This window comes from Zonotrichia leucophrys, chromosome 1 (genome assembly GCF_028769735.1).
Source record: "Zonotrichia leucophrys gambelii isolate GWCS_2022_RI chromosome 1, RI_Zleu_2.0, whole genome shotgun sequence".
Taxonomy (NCBI): domain Eukaryota; kingdom Metazoa; phylum Chordata; class Aves; order Passeriformes; family Passerellidae; genus Zonotrichia; species Zonotrichia leucophrys.
Genome location: NC_088169.1, coordinates 97,891,790 through 97,918,669, shown reverse-complemented (window position 1 = coordinate 97,918,669; position 26,880 = coordinate 97,891,790). Strand labels below are relative to the sequence as shown.

The following is a 26,880-nucleotide window of genomic DNA, read 5'->3' as shown; positions in this document are numbered from 1 at the left end:
CTGTGGTACATAAAACCTTTGGCAGTAGAATTGTAAATCCATGCAATGGGGTGTTAAGCACACAAATCCAATTAAATCCTTCAAACAGCTTTGAAAGCCTTCCCAGAGGGTACAGAAATGGTTATTTGTGATTCTCTTGAACTGCCTTTTATGGCAGCTTGCTGAGAGTGTCTGTGACAAATAGTCTTCTGGGTCTTTAGTGGTGCAAGTGGTAGGTTTTTTAAACAAGCAAATGAATCAACTTAAGACTTCGCTTTATTCTTTTAACAGATCCTACACAAATGGGAGGCCTGAGTATGCTGCTTCTAGCAGGGGAACATGCACTTACTGCACAAGAGGTAAGGAACTCTCTTCTCTTCTCTTCCTTACCATGAGCTCTCAGTCTAAAGAGCTTCTAAGAGGAATATTTGACCAGTAAGGAATTAAAGTGTAGGACACACCTCAGTTAACTTCAGCTGGGAATGAAATGTGTGTCTTGTATCCCAGCTGTGAATGTGGGTTGAGCATAGTTTAGTATTAACTCTGCTGATACTTGAACATACCAGTCAAGCCTGGCCTATGAAGAGACATTGTCAGAGGTAAAAGGGTTAAAATACTGTGTTAACAAACAGTTGGTTTGCAAGCTTTTCTGGGCAAGGATTCTATATGCTTGTGCAATGCCTGACACAACTGTGGCCTGTCATTAACAGATGAATAGACAAGTAATTTCCTACAAAGTCAGCATCATTGTATATACATTCTGAAACCCTGCAAGTGCTAACAGGTAATTGAAATATTGCAGTCTGCTCCTGGTCACTAAATCATTAGTGAATTAGTCTAAATCATTAGTCTAAAAAGAAGTTTGTAGTTCAGTTGGCATTACAAACGTGTTTTTACAAAGGAATCTAGTAAGTGTTTGTGTATATCTCCAGTAGTGCAGAGATCTCTGGTCTTTCTTTAGACTGATTATTAATATAATCTCATTTTTAGGCCAACTTTGAAAATTGTTCAAAAGGTGGCTTCTTTGTTGGATGTAGTAAGTAGTACTGCTATAAATCTCTAGCTCTAGGAAAGAACTCTCTTTTGTTGTTGTTGTTGGTTTTATTGGGAGGAAAAGTAATAATTAACTTAATCTATACGTGTAGTGCATTTGGGATGTATTGCTTCTGTACTGCCAGGACTCCTCAATGCTTCGCACACCAGTTTTAGCCATGGAAGTTTTGTGCTGTGTGGGTACTGGCCTTCTGTGCTGCAGCATGAAAAATAAGAAACATTCAAGCCAAGTTGACAGAGAAGTGAAAAGAAATACATTATTTTGTGCTAAAATTATACTGTCCTTCTCAAACTTGTAGTCTCTCAGCTTGGAGCATACAAGCTGCTTTTACTATGCTGTTATGTTTAAATGTGAGGGAAGGTATATTGTAGTCACAGATATTGCATTCCTTTAAAAAAGGTCTTTGCTATGACCTTGAGAGCTGAGGTGACTTGATTCTACAAGAGCCTCAGTAGTATGATTTCAGATGGCAGTGTAGGAATAAAATCCACATGCAGATTTAGAGTCAAATCAAAAAGCATATTGTGTGATTGCTTTAGTGCATAAAAGTTCTTTTAATCAGAACTTTCTTATTTTGAGCAAAATACATGTTTCCTGTGTGCCTCAATAAATCCTGGTTTTCCCGATAGAAGTGTGCAATACAACTTGTGATGAAATATTCAGTTTATGTATAAACTACACTCTACTCTTCTGGGCCTGTAGTCTTCTTTTGAAACCTGGCCTTCCACATCAAAGAAGCAAGCTGTGTAAACTGCTTTCCCCAAAAATGCAGAGCAAAATAATTGTCATAAATACAGCCCAGACAAAACTAGTTGGGGGATTGCTAGAGTTGAGACGAGCCATAATGTAGCCGATACTTACTAATGAATTACCATATTTTAATTGTCCTGCCCTACCTGAGAAGTGGTTAAGGGACAAAGCACTTTCCCAGGAAACTGCACACCTCTGATTCTTTTTGAGGGTCCCCTTTGTAAAATACCTCCTCCAGGTCATCTGGGGAGATTGATATTCTTAAAGAGACACAAATGAACAAAGTTCAGTCCTCCTCATTGTGTGTTTGCAGGAGTTAAGTCTCCAGCTGTGTGTCCAGGTGCTGAGAGACTTTCTTGGTTTCTTTTGTGTGGCATCCTTCCATTTTTCTTCCATGGTGTGTCTTCCATTTGTCCTTTATTTTCTTATGTTTCAGTGGTGAATCAATACAGAACAAATATTTCTTAGGTGTGTGTTTCTCAAATGCAGTAATGATCCTAAATCTGTTTAGACTTGGGTAACTGAACAGCTCTTCTGTCTTCCCACCCTCAAGCGTGTAGACAGAGGAGATGTAAGATGGTCATCTTTGCATGCCTTTAGGAGGATCTATGGTTGGATTTCCATGCTTATGATCTCACACTTAAACCAGCATCTGAGAGGTTAGCAGAGCATGCTAAGAGGTGGTATGACAGACTCAGAAAGCAGCTCAAGAATTCATTGTAGAGCTGGGAAGCTGCTTTGCTCTTGAGGGGAGAGGAGGAGTCAGTTGTGTTGTATTAGGGCTGGTATTCACATGGGAGAGAATATGGTGTACTAAGGTGACTACAGAGGTACGGTTAGTGAAAGAGGTTCAGAAGTTGCTTTATTATGGAGAATGTATGTATTGTTTTTATATGTTTGTGAGTATATAAATATACATTGTACATCCAAAGACTTGGCAATTTCAATTTTTAGAAAAAGGACAGACACGGTCATATTTTAAAGAATGGTGTAAATTATAACATGTAGTCTAAATTATCATGAAAATGTGTATACACTTAAGATACATGTACACATATATGATTCATCTCTGTATGTTGCCAGTATGTTCCCGGTTTTGCAAATTTTTGTAATAGACTGGGGAGTTTCTCTTCTAGTAAAACAATTCAGTGGTGGTGGGTGATTGATTTCTAGGCAGCAGCTGGCGTTACTAAGCAGATAGGCAAGAGAAGCTACAGACCTTATAGGCAAAGGACATGGATATGCAGTTTCCCCCTGCATTTTGAATGCTTTCATCGATTACACAAGACAGCGGTGTGTGAGCATATTTTACTGAACACCTGAGCAGAGATGCCGGACGGATCATCTGCAGCTGCTGTGGTTGTGCCAGGCACAGCCGGCTCCTCGGCGCAGGCTATTGACAGCAAGGCTGCAGCCGGGTGAGCGGCGCTCCTTGCTTGCCCGTTCGCCTCCCTGCACATCGCCCGTACTCGTCCGTCTGGCCCTTTCCTTGCCTTACAGCAGCACCTAGTGGACTCTCGGTGGGTTACTGCCCAGAAATCCCGACAGCCGGAGCGGCCTCCAAAGCCTCCAGAGCCTGCGTGTCTGCGGCGGTGACGCCTCGCAGCCTCAGGGTGCGGCCGGCCCAGGGATTTCCTCCGCCCTCGGTCCGTGGGATCGTTTCAGAGCAGGTTGTGGTAACCTGCAGGGAAAGGAAGGTTGCCTTCTTTTTGAGTGCAAAAGGCTATCGTACATGTGATGCAGGGTCCGTGCAAAGTGTGAATCAGAAGTGAAAAATCTCTCAGGGCAGCTCAAGAGAAGGCTTGGAGGAAGAAATGGGATTTTGAGGACATTTTATTTGAGCAGGAAGTGGGATGTACAAAATGGCACTATCTGTTCATCTGCTTCTTCTGGTAACTATTTTAATGCTTTGATCAGGTCCAGCCTGGCAAATGGTAGAAGTTGTGGAGATAATAAGTTTCCCACAGGTCAGGAGTGTTTGGGGAGCAGCAGAGTAGAAGAAACAAGGTCTAATGAAGTGCTCTGCCAAGTAAAAGCAACAGCATTAACTTTTTAAAGAGTAGCAGGAATTAATAAGAAAAACATAGTGGTTCCAACCACAAAACCTCCACTGAGTTACTGAGCACCAGCAATCTGTCCCTCTACACACAAACCCGTAGAAAACTGGGCTTCACAACTCCCACAGCAGGTGGTTCTGGTACCACCAGTGTACAAGCCGTGCCCAGCCCGCAGCACATGCCCTCTGAGGCAGCGAGAAGGCTCATCCTGAGTGTCTGACAGCACCTGGCTGAGCCCAGATAGCCCCTCTTGGAAGGGCACAGCCACTCCAGCATGGTGCTCCTGGGGTCCATGACTCAATGGCTCCAAACTCAGAGCTAAGCAGTGTAAAACAGCTGTTTGAACTGCAGAAAATATGGGAAACAAGTCCAAAGTTTGGTTATTCTTTTAAGAATCCCACCAATGCAGTGGCCTAAAATAACCAAATGAATGCTCAGACGTGCAAGCAGCAGCTGTACATATTTGCACCTTTGCAGAATCTCAGACCTTTGGAGATGTGTCTCTCAAAAGCAGCCAGATACTTTTCTGGTAGTAGTCCAGACTACTGTTGAGGCACAGACGTCTTAAACGGACTGTACAGAAACATGATAAAAGTCAGTAATAAACATTACATCAGTGAAAACAGTTGCACAACCCACTAAAAAAGGCAGAAGACAGACATTAGAATTACATTCTTTGTAGCCCTTTGGGTTGCTGTACTCCCATGGTACACCGATGAAACATCCTGCTCAGTGTTTAACAGGAGTCACTGTTGCTGATGAGGTTTATGGCAGGAAAGAAAAAAGTTTGTTTGTATGTAAGCAAATTGTCACATTGGTGAATTTCCCCTTGTCCTCTGGGCTGCTACACTTGGATTTTGTGTTTCCAGGGGAGCGTGGGTAGCAGATTCCTGAAGGCAAATGCTGCTGTTGCTGTTGCAGTGCTTCAGGATCTCAGATAGCAGCAGCAGGGCAAGCTGCACGAGCTGTGGGGCTTTGTGCTTACTTACCAACAGGTGCAGTCAGTGGCTAAATCTTATGTGCTTTCACCAATAAAAGCTGTTGATTTACTTGCTTAGGCAATGAATAAGAAAAAGCCCCACATTTATTTTTTCATTTGTTAAGTAAACTGAAATTTTGAGGGGGAAAAAAGTTGTTAGGGAAAAAATTTTCATCCTGTTACTTTTTATAAAATCTTACAAAGCTTCCTTCCTTTTTTTCTGTTTCTTACAAGCCATGTTACATACCTTGCTTTATGCTAACAGTACTTCATTCTCCTAGGAGTTACACATGTACATCTTTTATACTCAAATGTGACCCTTAATGAATGTATCGTATTTGATAGAATTCCTTTACAGAATAATGCTTGATTAACACATTTCTAGCTAATAAGGATACCATGGCTAAGATGTGTTAATTCAAATAAGGCTTTTGGTTTTGAACAGTCATTTGTTTGTATTTTGTTTTCAGTTATAATGACTTTCTTGCCCTGCTTCTCAAAAGCACCCCTAAAATATATGTTTAAGTACATGATTAGAGAAATTTTAGGCTTGTGCTACCCTTATCTATTTATTTTCATGCTGTTATGATTGGAGATTATTTTTCTAAATAGTATTTCTGTCATCAACTGTGTCTTCAAAATATTTTTTTACCTTCTATTTAATCTTACTCCGAATTATAGCACAAATTACAGATGTAGCAGTGTTTATAGCATCACCAATACAAGATGGTTATGTGTGTAGTCCAGTATAATCCATTGAGTATTCTATTGTATAAAACTATTCTGACAAGTTCAGAATCATAAAAGGAGAAGAAAAGCCTGGTATTTTTATGGTCTTCTTTTCTAAGACAGTTTTCAAATGCATTATAATAGGTGCTAAACAATGTTTTTATCTGTAAATGTGCTTTAATTTTTCCAGGACTGTGAAACATTAGCTTGCCCTTCTTCTCTTAAATGGTTTATTTTGCTCACTGTTGTTTTTAGCTTGAGGGAAGCACCTTTGAGGTCTTACCCTGCACTCTCCTTTTTCAGGTTTCCTCCAGTACTTGCCAGTCTGATACATCTAATTCTACAGAAGCCTGTCAGAAGTCATCATTGTTTCAGTTTGCAGAGGTGAGTTTCTTTAAAAGAGTTTTTTTTCCTTAGTGTATCCTTTTAAGAAGCATCTGATGTCCAGCTGAAAGAAAAATCAAATGTCTAACTAAAATTGATGTTTTTATTTGTTCCCTCATTTTTGGGTTTATGCTGTTGGATCATTTATCAGGTTGGTAAGACTTGAAGTGCAAGAGAGGGTGTTTAGGACCCTGGTGGAAACCCAGGTGCAATAATGGAGCACCTGGTTTAAGCTATAATTTGGAGATATGTCATTCCTGCACTTAGTTTTAAGCTAGAGACTTATTAACTAAGGTTTTAACATGTATTTGGATGTTTCCAATCTAGTGTGGCTGCTTTAGTCACTGGCTCCATCAAAAATCATTCTAGTTCTTGACTCTCCAAAATTTTCTTCTAGAACCACCAAACAGCTCTATGCAAGTGTGCTTTGATTTTGCAGTGTACAATATTTTTGTCAACATACTCCAGCTATTGCTAGAAGTGTAACTGTGGTGTGTGTGTTATTGCTCTTTTTCTTTGAAGAGTTTCATCTAAGTTGTAATGGGTTTCATAGATGTAAATAACATGACAAAAATGAAATTGCAAGGAACTCTAGCCCTCTGCAAGCATCAGTTTTTTCTTGAAATAATCATAATACATGACACAGAAATATTTAGCTGTATGGATACTGATTTTACAAGACACTGGGTAGTTTTAAAGTAAGAGTATATGGAAAGAAATTTTGTCGTAGTGAGGGTTTTTTATTACCTGTGTTCACACCAGCTGTGAATCTGACTTGTGTGTCTTTATTACCCATTGCCTTGTGCACTTTCATACTCCTCCCTAAAAGATCATCACTTTGGGAGCAGACACTGCAGTCCTAGCACACAAGAAATGGGACTTCTTTTTCAGTTGGATATTTTAATATCAGTGCACAAGCCCTTGAATTCCAGCTTAAGATCTGAATCTTTTAAATATATTAGAAGTAAATTGGAGCACTGATCCTTTATTTCTGATTAAAGATAATGGCCAGAGTGAAGTAGATAACCTGTAATTAGGCTCTTAAACAGCCTGCTGGCTTTCCTTGTTAGGAAGAGGAAATGCCTGGTGTGCCAGCAGTGAAAAGCAATACTTAGATGCTTCTTAGAATTGGTTAATTCCAGTATCACTTATGACACTTTTGTGGTAATGATTCGACATCCATCTTTCCCATATCTCTGAGATGCTTCTGTGTGTTTATACTGTCAGTAGAGTCTTGTATTGAATTTCACTGCTGAATCTTTAAAAGAGTAAGACAAATACCAGCTCACCTAATTGTTTCAGTTCATTTTACAGTGCCGAAGGAGGCAAGTGCCAGACTCGTGTGGTAGAAGGCAGGAATTGTGTGCTGCCAGATATGCCCTTGCTAAGGGTTTCTGACCTCAGGCTTTTCCTTACCCATTGAAGAAAATTTTTAGTGGGTGCCAGGAAACAAGCTCACCTGCACTGCTAAAACAGGTGGTTTAGAAATAGCCTACTGATGATCAGTAATTAGAAATGCAAATTAGCTAGTCTTATTTTTCAAGGATGTTAAACATCCTGTAGAGAGGGTGCACCTAACCAGTGCATGGTAGGTATGTGTGTCAGTGGCAAAATAATTGATATTTGTAGTGAAGTCTAACATTAATCAGAAGTGTCATTTGCAACAAAACTAATTGACATAAGTTCAACAGTATGAAATGCAGTTACCTTGGTGTGGGGGATAGATCTGGTATCTCAGAATACACACATTGTGTTTCTGTCCACACTTACCTTCTGTACTAAGTAGCAATTTGTGCTCTGTCATCACCACCATTCTGCAGTCTCAGGTCTTCCACTGAACTGTGAAATACAATACAATGTTAAGTATTGGTTGCTAACCTTTCTCTGATATATCAGCAGGCAAATAAAAGCCCTTCAAAAAAAGCTTATTTTGTAGATTCTAGGAAGGATTTTCCTTCTGAAAAGTAATTCAAGATTACCATTTCACAGATCACCTGTTTATGTGTTTCCTGGAAAGCAGATACTGTTTGTTCTAAGGGTGTGTTGGAACTTGTTTGCATACTCTGGAGTACCAGGAATCTTTTTATGACAGATTATAAATTTAGCATGTTGAAGTGTGATACTGAAACTGAACAGTTAGGTAACACAAGCATAATTGTTTTCCTGACAGATCTCTTCCAACACGTCACAGCCTGGAGTCCTGGGGGCAGTAAAACAAACGGAGGAGTCTGCATTGTTTCAGTTTGCTGAGGTACAATGGCTGAATGTGGTGGGGGAGGATGGGAGGAAGCAAGGAACCGCTAAGAGTTGCCAGTGAATGGCTGAGCACCCTGTCTTATCAGAGATTCCCATCAGGAGATGAATATCTTCCTGACAGTATTGTGTTAAGAAAACCGTGGAGTGAATTACCAGTGACTGGATGAGATGTTGGCCAGTTCTACCAGCTGAGAGGTATTGGGTTTGTGAACATTACCTAGCCTTCCATACCCAAAGGATAACTGCAGACTTACTATCCAAATGGCCTTTTAATTTACATCTAGGAAAACAGCAATTAAAAGTCATTCTGAAATGACACTGCACTGCCTGTGGAAGAGGCTGCAGCAGGGCAGAATGGTGATTGCCCTAGAGGCAGGAATCATTTGGAGAATCCTTGTAGGTCAAAGGAAGCTTATCACAGCAGCCACAAGGATATTTAACAGCATCAGTTAAGTGGTGACTTATCAAGCCTGTCAGTTTCCCATAAGTACACAGCTTTCTGCCTTCCTCCACCCATTGAAGATTTAGAGTTTGTGAAATGCTGCTTTTAGGAATTTCTTCTCCCATGTGTTAAATGTGCCTCTGTGAATTGACTTTCCACACATTTACTCTTCTTGCCCATTTGGGGGAGTCTGATACTGCTTGCAGAATCATTTAAGGCACAGGTGCATTTTGTGTGTGCCTGAAAAGGCTGGGATTGGAGCTGGTGCTATTGCAGAGGAGCATAAAGGGATTAAAAAATACCCTGATTGTTATTCTGTGTGTCACACACTTCCTTCTGTGTAATGTTGAGCTGATTGTCTACTATGCTTTTTTAGCTTGCTGGAAGGGGCCTTGGTGTTTTTCTTAGGAGGCCCAAGGAAGACAAACCAATTTACTGATTCAGGTGCCAGAAAATACCTGGCTACAAACACTCCTATAAAAGATAAATACAGTTAATAACTCTAATCATGAAAGTGTTTTCATAATTGTAACCTACAGCTTTGAAAGTTGGAAGTCAATTTGCAAAGCTCTTTTGAAAAAATTAGAATTGAGCAAGATGAAACTGTGTGCTGAAGCTAGACTTTTAAACCAAGTTAAAAGATACAAACTGGAGAACAATTCTTGTTAATTTTACTGCAAAATACTGGAATAATACTGCAAGTGAATCTGCTAACTTAGTTGCAAAAATCTCAGTCATTCTGGATATCTGCAGAGTTGAACAGAATATTTATTGCATTTAGTACAACATTCTTAAATTGTCACATAAAACCTGGCTTAGCCATACTCTCAGAATTTCACAGAACCTAAAATCATTTCCTCTCCTAATTGAACAAACAAAATGACAAACCTGAAAATTGTCATACTGATGTTTGGTTGCATTCCAGTATGCTGAGTGAGCTCCTTTGGCACATTAGAATACACATATGAATCATCAAATATTAGGTAGAAGAGGTGCTTAGAAAGTTAATTAGGATTTACTGAAGACAGTTTTAGAGTCAGGGTTAATCTCTTTTTCTTGTAAAAATATTTAAATGTGTGTGCAGTCTGGAGGGGTTGGTTTTGTTCTGTGGCTGGAAGTAGGAGACAGAAATCTGGTAAAGAGAAAAAAAAAAGAAAAAATTTAAAAACCCACCTTGTTAGCCATGGTTATTCTTCCTGCGAAACCTTAATGACAGTGATGAACATCATTTTTTGTTTATAGCAGTAGAGAAATGGTGCTTTTTCTTAGCTTGTAGCCTGATGATTTAATTTAGGTTGCTCCTGGGGAAAGTATTGAGCATATTACAGAACCTCTTTAAGGTTTCTCCCCTGCTATTAAAGCTGCTTGTGCTCTTTCAGCTATAAGGGCTTTCATTTGCACAGGCTGCCTTTGTGAAATTTGGCAAAAGTCCTATTTCTTACTGTGCCACTTCTTCTTGCATCTTGTCTATATGAATGCATTACTGCATTTAGAGAACTAAATTATGGCAAGCAATTTGCAGTGGGCTGCTGTCAGCAATGTACAGTGCTACAAAAGAAAAAAGAGAAGGAGAGAAAGTAGTTATTTAACCAGTAGCCAAGTAGACCTGTGAAGAAATGTGAAGTGTGCTCTGGTCTGATGTGCCTGGAGACTTCTGGCAGCCATCCCAGCTCAGTTTTGGTTCTGGCTGGGTGTTCCTCATATGTTGCCTTTCTCTTCACCGCCCTTGCAGCAGGGTGAGTAAAAGTGCTTCTTTGTGAAGACAGTGATCCCATTGAGTAGGTTTGTCATTTAAAACAGACACCTTTACCCCAGGAGTACAAGTGCCCTGTCACTCAGAAACAGCTCGTTATGTGTAGAGTAGCATGGGATTCTTTTTGTCTTTACAGCCTCAGTTAGTCTTTCATCTGGTTGTCTAGCCCAAGTGCTGTAGTTGTCAATTAAAGCTGTTCAGGATATGCCTAATGAGGTCTGCCCAATGACTTGCCACAACAGATGATGAAAATCCTGGAAGCAACATTTCATTGGGTTCTGTGGGTGCACAGGCAAGTGCCTTGGAGGTCTTCAAAGATGATGTGACATCCTCATAAGAGCTTTTTGAAGTTTGGATTGTTGTCAAGTTATGCTTTTGTCTTTCTCATGCTTCTGACCTTGCAAGTAGTTGGCCCTAGTTTTGTCCTCCTCATTTGGAGCCGTATGGAAAGGCTGTGATTTCTGAGCAGTGGGCTGTGGTCCTTAGGGCTGTGGCTGTTTGCAGGCTGTCTGCTCACAGGGACTGGTCACTGTCCCTGTCCTTGCCATGAAAGGGAAGCAGAGCAGATGGGACCCCTTGCTCTCGTGGTCTTACTGCATCTGTGTTTGGCAAATGTGAACAGATGGTGGTGATTGCTTCCTTGAAAGATGAGCACCTCTTGGATTTACTTTCCTAAACTCTTATTCATTATTAAAGAAAAGGCTTCTGGAGTATGGAAGCAAAAGAATTGCTAGTTGAACCGTCTTAAAAATAAAGTGAATCCACAAACACCAAACTCTTTGCTTTCAGCAGCTTTTCTAAATTTTTTCTCAAAGTGATTTAATTAAAAAGACAAAAACAAAACCAGTCATGTGCAGTATGCAACAAGGTGAATTTTTTTTTGCTAGTCCAGCTTGTTATTTTCATTTAAGATAAAAAGCATGACTCAGGAGGATTTTGTCCATGCTGCATTCTCACATGCTCACTTTGAGAAGGTTTGCTCTGTGTTTATTTCTGTGCAGAACAGGAAGTTTGAATCCAAAACTTTTGGTCAAAATACCTTGAAATCTGGAGTGTAAAAACTAGTGAGTGTTTCCTCTCCCAGCTTCCATATGTAAAGTTGTAATCTTCCCAGGTAAAGAAAAATGTATTTGCTGTTTGCCCACATACTGAAATTATTAAATGTTTGTGTTGGAATGAAATGCTTGTTCTAGGAGGAATATGAAAAAGTAGTTCCAGCTTCTTTTGTAAACTAAAATGTAATATAATAGCTAAAGTCCCACCTGTATTGTAATAAAAGATAGTAACTTGATCCTGATGATCCTCCAGTTAAACCTCTACATCAGTAAAGGGCTGTTTGTGAAGTCTGGGAGATGTCCTTAAGACAGGGAATGGGATCTGTAACCTCACTGAGAGCTGATTGATCAGCCATTCTTTTCCTTCTGATGTTTGGCCAGTAACTTCATCAGAACGAGTTACATGCTTCTGTCACTTGCTGTTTGTTTTCTTAGCTCTTTAAAGGTTGAGTTGGTTTTTTGTTCTGAGATGAAGTGTCTCCTTCCTCTCTTTCTTTTAGTGCTATAAAGAATCTCACATTTTGTTAGCAACACCTATTGTCTGGGCAAAAATTCTTTACTGTTTCCTCACTTTCTGCATCAGGAGGCAAGATATGCCTGTATGTTCTCAAGTTATAATTCAGTGTGTGTGGGTGTTGTTCTATCCTTTTTCTGCCATTCATGTTATGCAGAAAAAAAATCATTGAGATGAGCATTTGTTAAAATAAAAAGATAAAAAAGTTGAAGTGCAGTATACAAGATCACTTAGTCAAGGGGAGTCCTGAGCAGGTTCACTGAACTGTCTCAAAGCAAAACTAGGATGTTGAATTATTTCAGTTTAATATTAAAAATTACTGTTGGTGCACATTTGAGTATTATTCGCTGTACTGAATAGCTTTAAGTGAAATGGATGTCCTGGATTTTGGTGGAGGAGGATGTGGTGGGGAGTGTAATAATAAATTCTTTGACAGGTAACTGAAAGATAAATTCTTCAAATAACCTAGTTCAAAAGAGAGAATTTATTACAAGGAGAAAGGCAAACATGATAATGTTTGCATCTGAAAGATCATAGAACCATAGGATGGTTTTCATTGGAAGGGACCATAAAGCTCATCTTGTTCCAGCCCCCTGCTGCATGCAGGGACACCTTCCACTCCATGGGGTTCCTCAAAGCCCCACCCAGCCTGGCCCTGAACACCACCCTCTCTGGGCCACCTGTTCCAGTGCCTCACCACCCTCTGAGTTAAGAATTTCTTGTAACATCTCCCATAAACCTGCCCTCTTTCACCTTAAAACCATTGGCCTTGTCCTGTCACTACCTGCGTAATCATGGTCCTAAATGTGATTTTTGTAGTGAGGGAGATACCATAGAAACACTGATGATTTTGTCCCAAGGCTTTTAAAGGCTTCTAAGTCAAATACTACTATGCAATGCCATGCCAAAAAGGTCACATATCAGAAATTTCTTGCATTTCTGAATTCATAATGCTGCACTAGAAAGCAGGTCTGAAAAAATTTGGCTGTAAAAGCAATTCCCTAAAGTGATAATGGCAGTTATTTACTTATCAAAGGTGCTGGCACACCAACAGCTCTTTGGGAGGCTAGATTTAATCTCCAGATATAGGTCTTATTTCCTTTTTCATAACTAAAGAAAGTGAAACAAGAACTGCCTGTGAGAACAGATGGTCCTCTTCTATGTCTAAATAATGGGAAATACTGCCCAGACCTTCTGGGAGAATTTAATTTAACCTTAACAACTAATAGGACATATTTTTAAGCAACAGGTATGATTTGTTGATTTGGTCACATAAAACTTATATAAAACACACAGCATGACAGAATATTAGCTGTGGACAGTACAAACATAGAGTATCCATGAACATAATCTAAGGAAGGAATGTGATTTTTGCTTGTGTTCTTCTGTTTTCCACGTATCTCTTAAGTGTTTCTTGGGTGGGGTTGCCTGTCTGAAGTAGGACTTTTTGCCAGAAAGAACTAAAATTTAACTAATCTGTTGTTTTCCATTCTTTTTCCCCTCCCTTTCTGTCTTTCCTGTGTGCCACTGAATTATTTTCTCCTCTGTTCATTTGTAACCCAGATCTCATCAAACACTTCCCAGCTGCCAAGTCCTGAGCCAGTAAAGCACTGTGGGAAGTCGGCACTCTTCCAGTTGGCAGAGGTAAAGTTATACCCACTAGTGTCAGAAGGGGAGGATGTGTATAACTTTTCCACAAAAAAGTATTAATTATTTAAGGTTTGCTCTGGTATCAAATTTCATGTTTCCAGAAACATAAATTAGTAAATAATGACATACCAAGAGAAGTAGGCAGTGGTTATGGTCCCAGGGATCTAGTCTTTTAGACACTTGTGAATGTGCTTATTTTCTTAGAGACAGTACAGAAAGTTACACTTCTTTTTGGGAAAGTTAGCTTTATAACAGTAATAAAAACAATGCTCAGGTGAACAGCAAAAACAGGAGGTAACAGTATTCTTAATGAGTAGCTGGATACCAGGATTAAAAAAACAAAGCTTTAATGGTGATGATTGGAAGGTACATTGCTTAATCGAGGACTGAGAATAAGGAAAGGTCATCAGGAATCTGTATGAAGAGTTGGAAGTTGATGCAGTGTATTAAATTCTGAAATTGGCAGCTGTAATCAAGAATGCTGGGTCAGGTTTCCTCAAGGTCCTAGAAATTCTCTGTCAGTCTTAAATATAGCCTTGTAGAGGTCTTCTCTTTGATCTGAATGATTCACTCAAAAATCTCTGAGGTTTGATGTGCAGATGCTATTCTTTGTGATGATTGAAAGATGAAGATACATGCTGTATTCCAGACAAATAAGAAAGTATGCTAGCATGCTACTTGTACACTTCTTTTGTTGGTTTTTGTTGTGGTGTTTTAGTTTATTTCAAATTCACATCCTATTTGAGTAAGGAAAATGGTTCTCTGGATCCTCTCTAGTTGCAGACAGCCCTATATTCTTGCTGGTGAGATCAGTCCCTCTCAGGAAAAAGGCAGAGATTGGAAGCATTGAAATGAAAGTATTTCATGTCTTGTTCTAGTCTTGCAGGACTGTGGCTTTATAGGAATTTATATGAGTGGAAGAAAATCTGCCTTACTGTACAGGCAGTCTGGCAGTAGTAGAGTTTGTGGCTATGTGCTCTATTGCAAGCAGTGCCTGTGCAAGGGTGATTACACCCAACTGTGGTCAGTGATCCATAAGGGTATTTGGCTGTTGCAGCTCTGGGCCAGCAGAAGGGATGGGAGTATTTACTCAGGGACACCAGAAGTTTCTAACATGACAGCAGCAGGCTGAGTAGTGCTGTTCTGGAGTAAGGATTATTGCCGTGTGCAGCCTGATCTTTAGAAGTCAGCATTGGAGGTTGTGATGTGACCATGAAGCTTGTGAAGCCCTAATTTAGTAGAAGGACAGATGCTTGTCCACAGGAGTGCACAGTTTGTACTGCAGGTGGCAGAAAAAGCAAAGCTAAGTCTGGCAGCATGACGTTGTGTGTTGGACAGGTTTCCGTGATCTCTCAGTGATTGCTCAGATGGTGTCCTGCAAGCCTAATTTAATACACAAAATGGACGTTAAAGGCTCTGATTCAAACAGGGAAAAACACAGCAGATGTACTAGGCACATCCTCCATGTCTCTAGCTCTTGTAGAGGTGAGCACATCAGTGCTATTGATTTTTTTCTTATTTTTTCCCCAGTTTTGGAGATCTCTAATGTTGGATCATAGTTCAGTAAATGATATGTGAGAGATTCAGCTTGAGTTTTCAGATGCAGTTCAGTCCCTGGTTTGAAGCATCTTGAATAAACCATTTCATAATCACCTCGAGGGTGTCTTAGGTTTGCAAGTGGATTTGGCAGACAGCTTGCTGTAACTCCAAACTGCAGATGTTGTGCACTGGAGGGGACTACTGTTTCCATGCTGCTGCCATGGCAAGTGTCTGGTGCGTGGGAGCCTGTCTTCTTCAGCACACCACACTGCTCTGCTCCTCCTTCATGTCTTTGCTATGTAGATTAAACAATTTTATCTTCTCCCCCCCCCCCCCTTCCCTATCCCTTCCTTTTTGATATTTCACAATATTTCACAGATGGTGATTAAAATAAAATGCTGAAGGGGGTTTAATTATTTTCTAAAACTTCTGAGGATTTCTAAGTTTCTACAAATGGTTGGATCCACTCTGCATTTGAAGCTTGGGAGGTTGTTGCTGTTCAGCTCTGCTGAGTCCCTTGCTGTGTTTAGCTTCAGTGCAGAGGCACGAGAGTAAGTGTTGGAGTGCAGGAATGGAGCATCACCTCCCCAAGGCAAGGAGGCCACTGCAGACCACTAACAGCACCTGGCTGTCAGCAGCATGGGGAGGCCTGAGCTCTGATGATCAGAGCTTGGGAGGCACTGTGAAGAGCTGCACCTTCCAGGAGATGTAGAGATAGTGTTGGTTTTTGTTTATTCCCTTTATGGCAGTGACAGGTCAAATTCTGCAATCGACTTTGTAGGCCCATGTTGATTGAGAGCAATGAAAACTGAGTTTGTGGGGACAGGGAGAGACAAAAGGGTGTAAATATTTTGGTTCCCCAGTCCCTTATAACTTCATATTCTTGTGCAGCCTAAAGAAGGAGGTATAAGAAGCCCATAAGCCTGGTCTGAGATGATGGGATATGTCCTTAAAAATACAACATTTTCTTCAAACTAGTGGCCAATCCTGATACTGATACTTTAAAGTTGTTTGGGAAAAGAACATTTCCTTGCACATATTTCAAAACTGACGCAAAATACTCTAAAGTACTGAAGAGAATCATGGCCTGATGCAGGAAAAAGATTCTTGGAGGATAGTCATCATGACAGCCTTCTTTTATTCTGAGGAATACTAAAGATTACCAAAGGCTTGAGGGCTTTTACTTAACTTTGGGTTCAGAGCATCTCTTTTATACGAGTCCTATAGCACACCAAAAGGCAATATCATAACCTGAAAGAAATGGCTTCCTTAACCTGTGATAATGAAATAATTAAAAATTTTGGAATCTGATGTCCTGCTAAGCCTTTAAAAATACCACCAGCTGGGCTGCATGCTGGTGTAGATTGTTGTTTAACTGCTGGAGTCTGTTCCTGTGTGAGAGAGCATGTGTTTCAGTTCATCTTGTTCCTCAAAGGAAGTCCTGACAAGAAAAACCCCAAATGTGCAAGTATCATTTAGTCTATAGTGGTATTGTGCAGCAGAGCAGTGTGGAGTGGGTTTTTATTCCTACCAGGATGCACAGGTCTACACTTCTATTTTAGTATATAATCTTACAAATGAATTTTGGGAAGAGGGGAAATAATCTGTTGAAAAGCTGTGTCATAAACATGAAATAATTGGTAGTGATCAAAGAATGTTTTATTTGTGTTGATTTTTCTCTCCATAGATTTCTTCAAGTACATCCCATTCAGGGGCTTCTGATTTAACGAAACAGTGTGGAACATCAGCATTATTTCAGCTGGCAGAGGTAATACTAACATACTCATGACTAATTGCCCCAGGAGCAGTGGGGTGGAGAAGTTAAAGCTATTGATTGCCAAAGCTATTGATTGCAAGGCAGAACACTGATACAGCTATAATTGCACCACTGCTTATAGAACCATAAATTACCATGGCTCAGATGCCACAAGTCAAGATTTCCCCAGATTAGCCATCAATTTAGAGATTTCTAAGAGTCTGTAGCTGAGAAGTACTATCAGTTCCTGGTGGCAAAGGGACTTGGTTGCAACTGAACTTGATTCAGTTTCTTAGTTTAGGCTTTGAAGTCTTAAGGCTTAGCTGAGGAACACAAATAGTTGAGAGAGAGGACTGGATGACTGTGTTATAAAATTCAGACATTGCCATTACAAATTCATGGTAATGGCTATGAGCTTCTTTCATTTATTTTTGCTTTTCATGCCCATTTTATTTTTCAGGAGAACTAACAGGTCAATAACTTACATAGGAGTTCTGCTGTGGTACTCTCAGCAGATCTTCCTTCTGGGAGCAGTTAAAACCAATGGCACTTTATTGAAATTTTGCCTTTTTTTGTTTCTAAATAATTTTTTTAAGCTTTCCCAATCTTGAAGATTGTTTAATTAGAAGTTTATTTGCTGACAAGACAGAATTCACTTCTTTTGTAGCCATGTCTGTAGCTCTGTACTACTGGCTACTGCAGAAGAAGCAAATGTATAAAAGGAAAAAATCCATTGGCTGTGCGATGTATGTTGAATTGACAAAACAGTCTTAGTTCAGCGAGCTCCATCTTAAAGATTGAACTTTAGCTTTTGAGAATCACAGGCTGTGCTTAACATTGCAGTGTAGTAAAAAAGTCACAGAACTACCTTTGTACCAAGAGTCCACATCAGCACAGTTGTGGAGTTCTCCTTTGCCTAGTCTAACCTGCTTCCCAATAGATCCTGTGTGTTGCCCAAGCTCTGGTGCTTTACAGTGCTCAGCTCAGCTTGTCCTGAACCAGATCAGTATTTTCTACCTTGTGCAGCAAGAATTTTGGAAACCTGCTACAAAAACATCCCAATCATTGGTGTTAGGTTCTTACATAAATTGGTATGAGAGACTTTTTAGTTTGCAAGGAAGAAAAGCCTTGCCAATTTAAGAAATCTAAAATGGACCTAAAGAGAACCCATATGTCTCTGAGAGGTACATCCATACTGACCACATGGCCTGTGGGCTAAGCTGCCGGAACCTTCTGATGTCTGGTTCAAAGCAAGCCTCCTCCATCTGGTTTTGCTCCAGGTGACTGGTTGACATTTGTTCTAAAAACAAAACTGCACTGGGAATTCAGCTTGGGGGCTTTGAGAGAGGACAGTAAGAACAAAGCATGTCTTCCCAAGGGCTTTTGGTTGGTGCTGTGAAGGACCACCTTCTGTAGATGTGTCTGCATAGCTTACAGGTGATCCAAAACAGAGAGGATCTCCTAAGTCAGTGCTGCAGGAACATGGCAGTTTGAGGGCCTTCTGACAGTTCTTTTTCTGAATATTGGTGTTCCTCAGATAGTATAAGGATTTTGGTTTCCATTAGTGTTATCTCCAGGAGGAGATAACCATGGCAACCACTGCTGCTTTGCAGTTTTTTGCAAAATAAGTCTGTGACATGAGAAGAAAGATTTGGAAGGCTTTTGCACTACCTTCCAAATAATTTCTTACATTCAAGTAGAAGAAAATAACCTCAGGGAGATTCAGTAAACATTTTTCCCTTACTCCTTCAAGGCTATTTAGAAAATGGAGAAAGGAATTGTATTAGGGACATTTGAAAGTTGAAGGGGCAATGGATGTGAGATTCCAAGTAGATTGTCTGTGGCAGTAGTCAGAGATAACTCAGTTCTGTTGCATTTCAGATATTCTGAAAACCTGTCTAGCAGTGGATTTCCAGATGATATAAAGAGCTTTAAAGGAAACACCACTGAGATCAGTTGGGAGTCTTTTTTATTAGAGCAATGAACCTACCAGCCTTATTCTAGCACTTAGCCCTCATCCCATTGCATCAGTTTCAGCATGTCTTCAGCCTGTTTTTCAGTACTGTCCTGTAACACAGTTTGCTTTCCTAAACTAAAATGCCAGAGAGATTCCCTGTTAAATACTCCTGTTAGTATAAGTAATGTTAACAGTTGATGTTTGTTTCATGGGACTGTTTTAAAACTTATTTTAGATGTGCCTTGCTTCAGAAGGAGTAAAAGTGAAAGAACCTGGGAAAACAAAAGTGGAAGCACTGGAAGATGAGGAAGGGGAAGTTTCAGAGGACATGGAAGAAAAACTGGAGAAAACAACAGTAAAAGACTCCAGTAATAGAAAAGTAGACCAATCAGAGATAGAAAAATTGCAGAACCCAGATGAAACAAAAGCTGAGGAATCAGAAACTGCAAAATGCAGAGATTTTACTAGTCTTGCAATGGAAAACAGTCCTTTTGAGAGAAAGGATAACACAAAGGATCACATGTGCCGTTCTCCAGAGCTTTTCATGAGTGACATGACTATCCTTGGGCTAAAGCCAGAAAAGATAAAGAAGAAAAAGAAAAAAAATAAGTTGGACCGGCACACAAATGAAAAATCCACCCCCAAAAAATCTTGTAAAAAGAGGCAGTCCTCCGAGTCGGACATTGAAAGTGTCATGTACACAATTGAAGCCGTGGCCAAGGGGGACTGGGGTGCTGAGAGACTTGCGGATACTCCCCGCAAAAAAAACCGCCCTGTCTCAAATGTGAAGGGAAGCATGTTGGATACAAAATCACCAAAGAAAAAAGTGAAATCAAAAGAAAAGAAAACATCAAAGGAGAAACCAATGGAGACCACCAAAGAATCCAAGCCTCCCGATTTCCTTAGTATTGAAGCCAGCAAGGAAGTACCGTGTGAGGCTCCTGATAACATTAAAGTGGAACCACTGACCCCAACAGAGGAGGTGGTACCCCAAAGCTTACCAGAACAGATCAAAACTGAGGACAGTGACTGTGTTAAAAAGATAGAAACCTGTGGCTCCAGGAAATCGGAGAGATCTTGCAAAGGTGCTCTTTATAAAACTCTGGTGTCAGAGGGCATGCTCACATCTCTGCGCGCTAATGTGGACAGAGGTGGGTGGCTTTGAGTGTTTTGTTTACAGCATGAACTGCAAAAGCCTGCCTGGAGTGGGAGGAAAAACAAAAATCCATGTTTAAGCTGGAGTTTGAGCAGTGTGCAGTGGGAATATTGTGTCTGGCCACCTGAGATGCTAGGGACAGGTGGAGTGGCTGGGCTCCCTGTTCCAGGGCAGGTCTTTTGAAGTCCTGCAATCTGTGTTCCTGCTTACCTCACAGACTCCTAACTGCTGTATTTTCGTCTTTAAGTTTTTGGCTGAAGGCTTTGTTGTTTAATTTGTCAGCCTGCTGGTAGATGTGTGCAGGACTTGTGATGTATGTAACCCCAAACCATTACCTTGTTTCTATATAAACAACTCCTGTGGTTGTGAGCATAGTTCTCAATCCTGCAAGAAGCAAATGTGTTCTGGTTTTGCTTTGGTTGTTAGATTTGCTGTAGGCTGTAAGTGAGAGCCCTTCATCCTGTGGAAGGACAAATTTGAGATAATATCTGGAAGCTTTCAGTGAAATGTCTGGAAGTAGACATTATATGTGGTAGATTTATATGTGTAATTAGAACAGTCAGAAAAGAAAAAAGTAGTTTGTAATTTAGGGAAGCTTATTACTGTATATCTCTTCATCTCTTCCTTCTTTATGCCTTAAGAGGTATAAAGACTTTTGAGATAGTCCAGGAAAAGACAGGAGAGGGGATGCAGAATAGTTGTCAATATCATCATTGCCCAGTTTAAAATGAAAAATGTTTTGTGACTGCCTTAGAGAAGGTCAGGCTTCATAAGTTGCTGTACTGCCAGGGTACACAAGTTTCTTTTGCGTTTACTTTGTTTTGGAACATTTTTCTAAAGATGAGAAACAATTGTCTGCCTTCATCACAGGAAAAAGAAGCTCAGGAAAAGGTAACTCCTCAGATCATGAAGGATGCTGGAATGAAGAAATCTGGGCCTTTTCCCCAAGTGGGACAAGTGGGAACAAAAAGCTGAAAAAGACTAAGCCAAAGGAAGAGTTTGTTTTTGGGTAAGTTGTGGCTTAACACTGATGTTTTAGTTAGGTCAGCCTAATAATTTAAGAGTGAGTCCTCCTCACTGCAGCTAAGTGACCTGCATCTAACACATAAATAATCACAATTCCAAAAATGAAAAACCCTGTGGAACTGAGTCATGCTCTAAATACCTGTCGTTTATATAGCAAAGTAATTCCTTTGAGATCTTTCCAGGTTTACACCACTGTAAGTGAATTTGAATGGTGTTATTTGCTCAGTTCTAAAGAAACCACACAATATTTACCTGCTCAAAAAGTAGTGAAGAGGGTTACTTAGATTTTCAGAGTACTTTGCAAGCACTATTTAAAGTTCTATGTAGGTGTTCAATCATCATAAACCAGATTAGACTAGAAAGAGTAGGTCTCTTTGCCCACTTGGAGAGATTGCTCACAGAGGAATAGTAAACAATGTTCTTATATTGGCAAATAATTATGGTAAATAATGTCAATTTTCTATTGTAGCGAAAAGATATTTAAACTGTTTATGTCCACCATGATGAAATTAAATATATCTTAGAAACAATTAATGAGTATAGATGCATTAAAATTTAGCAAGGCTGCACAGAATTACTACTTTTCTAGTATACAAGTAATGATTTTTGTCAGAGTATTACAGATTTATTTAGTTGCAGGGGTAGTAGTTAAATCTGGGCTGCCATTCATGCTTACAAATTCTTGCAGATGAGAAAATGTATTTAAAAGGGAAGATTTTCCATGTTTCATGCTTAAAATTATAATATATTTGGTTTTGCAGGTTTGCAGTACCCTTTTCACAACCTGACATCTAATTGCAGCTCACTTTCAGTAAAGATATTAAATCAGAGGGAATCCCCAAGTGTTGTTTATTGGAATAGTCAAGAAAAAATAGTTAAGAAAAAATGGAACACTTTGTATTTTTAGAGCTTTGTATAAGTTTTGGGAATATTTTCAGTTGAAAGATTGAAAAATTTTCCCACATAATGGTGGGAAAGCTCATCACATCTTGTAGCATAAAAAAAGTAGTTGTAAATTATTTATTCAAAGAGTACTGAGGAAAATTGTCTAAATCATTCATTCAACACTACCCTCATTTGCTGGCTGGATGAGAAAATACGTATTTTCCAATCTCTCATCTTTATTCAGTTGCATCATTAATGAATATTATTTAGTGAACTCTGTAAAGGCAGAATTAAGAATTTGTGAAGCATAAGTGCTGGAGAAGGTATCCAGTATCCCTTTTCATTGCATTACTCAATCTTCTGGCTACTTGAAGAGCTGGTTTTACCTCTGCCTGCTCCACTTAACTCCCTCTGCTCCCTTCAGCATCACATTTCAGCCTCATTTTGTACATGCATTGGTGAAAGGGTCCTCACCCCTTCAGAATGACATAATTTTCATAATTTTCCCTGTGTCCTACCTTCCCCATCAGTAGCTTCCCATATTTCCCTGAGTCTGGGTCAGATGTGCTTTCCCCACACCTTTGCCAAGCAGGGCTCTACCTGACTGTATCTCCTGGCAGAACTAGGCTGTGCAGCGTGAACACCTCAGCTCAGCTACACATGTCTAACCAGGCTTCTGAGAGGCTCTTAAAATTCATGACGGTGTGGATTATTTTTTATTTCCTTAAATAATTAATCGCTGACATAGAGATAGCAGCACTCCGCGTTGCCTGCCTGCGTGTCACACAAGTTATAAATTACTAGCAAGGATGGCAGCTCATCCACTGTCCAATGAGGTTTGGCCTTCCCAATTAGAGCTGCAGCCCCTCATGCCCTCAGGGCAGGAGCTGAGGCAGGTGGGAACAAGACAGTGGCAGAGGAGCTGAGTCAGAGCAGAAAATCAGATGGTTTTGTGGTTGTCAGGGAACATCCGTGTGGAAGAGAAAAAGGTAGCAGTACCAAGCACTACTGACGTAAGAGACCTTTGTAATTTAAAACCAAAATAAAACCCATGTACACAAACAAACAAATCCCACCATGCACCTGATCTGCAAAGAGCCAAGGCTGTATTTTAAGGTGGAAAATTGCTTCCTGAGAAAAGTAATGATTACAGAGAAAAAATGAAGTATCTTCATGTGTACCAAAACTTTCAGAATGCAATTTGTTTGAAGTGCTGCTTCAGAAAGCACAGAGAAGTACCATGTTTCTTATGATACTTCAAGTGTATAAAGGGCCATCCTTCCAACAGTCATGCCAACTTCTGTCAAGATGAGGTTTTTCATAGCAAAGAGAATTAAAAACAAGTGGAAGATGTCATTGTTCCTCTATCATTGACAGTGCTATTTATAACCTGCCTGTGTGCTTGCCTTTTACTAAAACACAATTTCTACTTCTGGCTGGCTGCAAAAACTTGCAGGAACAGAGTGCTTATGCAAGCCAGTGTAGTCATAACAGCTGGAAATGCTGTGCCATCCTCTTTTGAGTGCTTTGTTTTCTTCTGGCTGTTAGGAACAATCATACCTTGTCTGTGGATTTCTTGAGTTGCAGTTAATCTGCTGACAGTCATTCAGGTTAGGCTGCAGTATGAGGCGTGTTGGCTTTCATGAAAGCATAAGCTAGTAGCATTTTTCATGTCACAGCAAATGAAATACAAGGGGAGAAGATCTAATCACCCAGAACAAATATAAAACTAATTCCCATCCCAATGCTTCATGTTTCAGAATATCCACAGAAGATTGATTAGTTTGACATTCTTCTTCTGGTTTGAAATGCTGTTTTCATTCTGGTGTAAGAACTTTTATGTGAAGTTATTTTATTGGTTTATTTATTGGTTTTACTGTATTTGTTCATTCCCTTCACAGAACAGACAAATCTCTTGTACAAATCTGTGCAGCAAACAGAGCTAAATGTCACCAGTATGACATTGATTATTTTTTTTCTAATTTTAACATATGCTGCTAAGGTAATCAATTTGCACTGTTACAAATGCAGAAGCAGAAATGTACATTCTCATTCCAAAGCTGGATTAATATATACTAGTTTGGTGTTTACAGTGTTTGAATTTACCTGATTTTCCCCTCTCTCTGTGTAGAAAAGTGTGTGTGTATACACAGACATGCTCTTAAACAATATATTTTTTTCTCCAGAAAGAGTTACATTTAATTTGAATGGTTTTGTTTCCCATTTAGCTTAGCAAAATTGGAAGAAGAATTTGCAAAGAAATTCAACAGCCTTCCTCAATACAGTCCTATTACCTTTGACAGGAAAAATTCATCTGTTTCGAGGAAAAAGAGAAAGATTGGAAGCGGCTCATGTGAACTACCAAAATCCAACAAAGGTAAGTTGCCAAGTGCAGGAAATTCTTAAACAATGGCAGTACTGTAAAAAGCTCAGGAATTTATACATTCTTACTTCACTGTTACCTGTGGAAAGTCTGAAGTTGAAGAATTACCTAGCACTGAAGTTGGTTGGTTCTCATCTGGTTTAGTTTTCAGGCTGATTGTTTTCAGTCTTGATTCCTGGTTTTCATGATAAGTAGAACTGGGTAGAGTTTGTACACTAAATGTATTTCTCATAGCAAGAAAAGTTTTCAAAAACATGAGTATTTGTGAGGTAAGTGAATTTGACAAGTTTTACCAGGAGAAAATGGAGGGAAAAGGGCATATGATCAAAGGTTACATTTTCTAAGCTTAGTTTTAATTTCACTGTAATTTTAGTGTCTGTAAATTAAAACATAAGATATCAGAGATGTTTGAATGAAACATCTGGAATTTTTCTTCTGTCAAGATTATAGTTCTGTCATAAGCTTTGAGCAAAAATGTCCTGATGTGATTAAAAAAAAGTTAGAGGACATGAAAACCAATTCCATACCCAGCTCCATTACCATACCATACTCAGCTCCATTGCTGAGGCTCATGGAGGGAGAAACTCATGACACACTTGGCTACTTTTTAATACAGGAAACTCATGACACAGAGGTGGTAGAGAAGTGACACTGTGGTAGGGTAAAACTAGTTTTATACTGTGGCAGAAATACTGATGCAAATATACAGTATAGAAGCATCACAAAATGAAGGAATTATATACCCGTAATTCCACAAGACAAAAGGATGCTCAAAAGGATCCTCATCAGGCACAGTTTGCAATGTGAAGTTGGTTTTCTTTTCTGCAACAATGGTAGTTCCACTGAGTGACAGGTTTTAAGATCTAATACGGCTGTTTTAGCCAGGTGACCCTGGATTAGATCTGTGCCTTTTGAATGCTTCACAAATAATCACATTACAGTGTGCAGGATTGAACAGCTGTTCTTTTCTAGTGCATGCCAGTTTTGGTATTGATTTTTGTAATTAGATGTGGAACAGCCACTTTGCAAAATTAGACTTGTGCTAATACCAAGCTAGATCTGACTTCAGCTGCCTTTAATTTTGTTTTATGGTATGTATTTGACAGAACTTCTTAAATGAGCATGAATTAATTACTTTACAGCATGACAACACACTGGTAATTAAGCAACATCTGTTGGGAAGAAAACCTCCTCAACTACAGTGATCTAGCAATTGAAGTTGTAGTAGCAGCTCACTGGATTTCTCACTACAGTATTTACCTGTTCAGGTGTCTGTATATTTAAAAATTCTGCAGGCCCTGTGTTGTTTGGGAATGGTGAGCTAGAATTCTGCCTCAAGCCAGATAGCCAGAACTGCATTCTGCTTTTGGGTAGGCTCATACCCAAAGGAGAGTTTAGTTTTTATCTTTGTTAGCATCGCTTAAAGAGCTTTGGAATATATTTGGCTTTGTCTCAAGGGAAGGTCAAAAACATAACTGCAGGCTGGTTACAAGCCTGATATGAGTTGCTTTGGCACAGCCCTGCAGAGACAGTCATGGAGCATTTGCCTCTGGCTGACAATAAGGGCTCTTTAAATTAAGCCAGCTGACTTTGCACTGAGCAGATGGTAAACAATCACATGAACTTTCCACCAACTGAGCTGTGGGGTTGCAACAAGCAGCCCCAGGGCAGGAATATTGGATAGTAACACTGCTCCTTCTGTAGTGAACATCTAACCACAGCCCCAAACTTAAATCCAGACAGAGCTAGTGATACCTGCTCCTAATTCCAGTGAATGTTGAATTCACACACTTAAGCTGGGCAACCTGATGGTTTTGTGGCAGTCATTCAACTCCCTGAAAAGCAAGATTCAGTCAGTTCTCAAGAGGTAGTTGAATAACTTTCCAGCAAACCATTTTTCTTCTGAAAGAGAGGGATTGCTAAAAAATAAATATTTGATGGCAGTAGGTTAATTTTAAATGTGTTTTATTTTCTTAGGATGTGAGTTGAGGATTTGAAATTATCTAACCTAAAAGTGCATATAGGCGAGCTTACTAGTTTAGTAAGTTCGGTTTGTTCCTGTTGAGTCAAAGATTTATTAAACTGAATACTCAATTTAATTTGTGATGTACTGACAGTCTATTGAGCCTCATTGTGCTGTTGTCTGGTGAAATGTGATGAATATAAAGACTCTTAGAGAATCCTGGTCTCCAAAAGTATAGCGCAAGCAGATCTGTGTGCTAGGCTACTACAAGTACTGCAGGAAGTGAAACTGGCATATCATGCAAAATAATAGAGCTTGGTTTGGTGTGGTTATGGGTCTTCTAATTGTCTTGCTTTTTTACACCATTAGAATTAAACAAAAGTAACATTTTTATGCAATGAGCATGAACCATGAAGGGTCAATATAATCTTATGAGTGTGACTGTGTGTGGATGTGGGAGACCTTAGCTTTGCACTGCCCTGCATTACTGTGTTGTCTGGAGCTGTTTCAGCTGTGAGGCCTTACCTTGGGCGTGTCTCTGCCAGATAATTAGAAGAGTTGAACAGCAAAAATAGTGTCTACAAGTGTTTTCAGCCTCTGGATGTTTCCAAAT

The 26,880-nt window shown here is 39.7% G+C and overlaps 1 protein-coding gene across 18 annotated transcripts in view; it reads left to right on the top strand.

Annotated features, from left to right (window-relative positions):
* BBX (BBX high mobility group box domain containing) overlaps positions 1-26,880 on the top strand; it is a 139,779-nt gene that overhangs the window by 88,966 nt on the left and 23,933 nt on the right. For 13 of the 18 annotated variants that reach the window (XM_064724941.1, XM_064724922.1, XM_064724984.1 and 10 more), the window contains 8 exons: positions 271-338; positions 5,852-5,932; positions 8,103-8,183; positions 13,516-13,596; positions 16,829-16,909; positions 19,090-20,005; positions 20,881-21,019; positions 24,150-24,298. In XM_064724941.1, coding sequence (XP_064581011.1) covers positions 271-338; positions 5,852-5,932; positions 8,103-8,183; positions 13,516-13,596; positions 16,829-16,909; positions 19,090-20,005; positions 20,881-21,019; positions 24,150-24,298 — 1,596 coding nt within the window. The remainder of the gene's footprint in view (positions 1-270; positions 339-5,851; positions 5,933-8,102; positions 8,184-13,515; positions 13,597-16,828; positions 16,910-19,089; positions 20,006-20,880; positions 21,020-24,149; positions 24,299-26,880) is intronic. The other 5 variants (XM_064724993.1, XM_064724901.1, XM_064724977.1 and 2 more) reach the window with 2 other exon arrangements.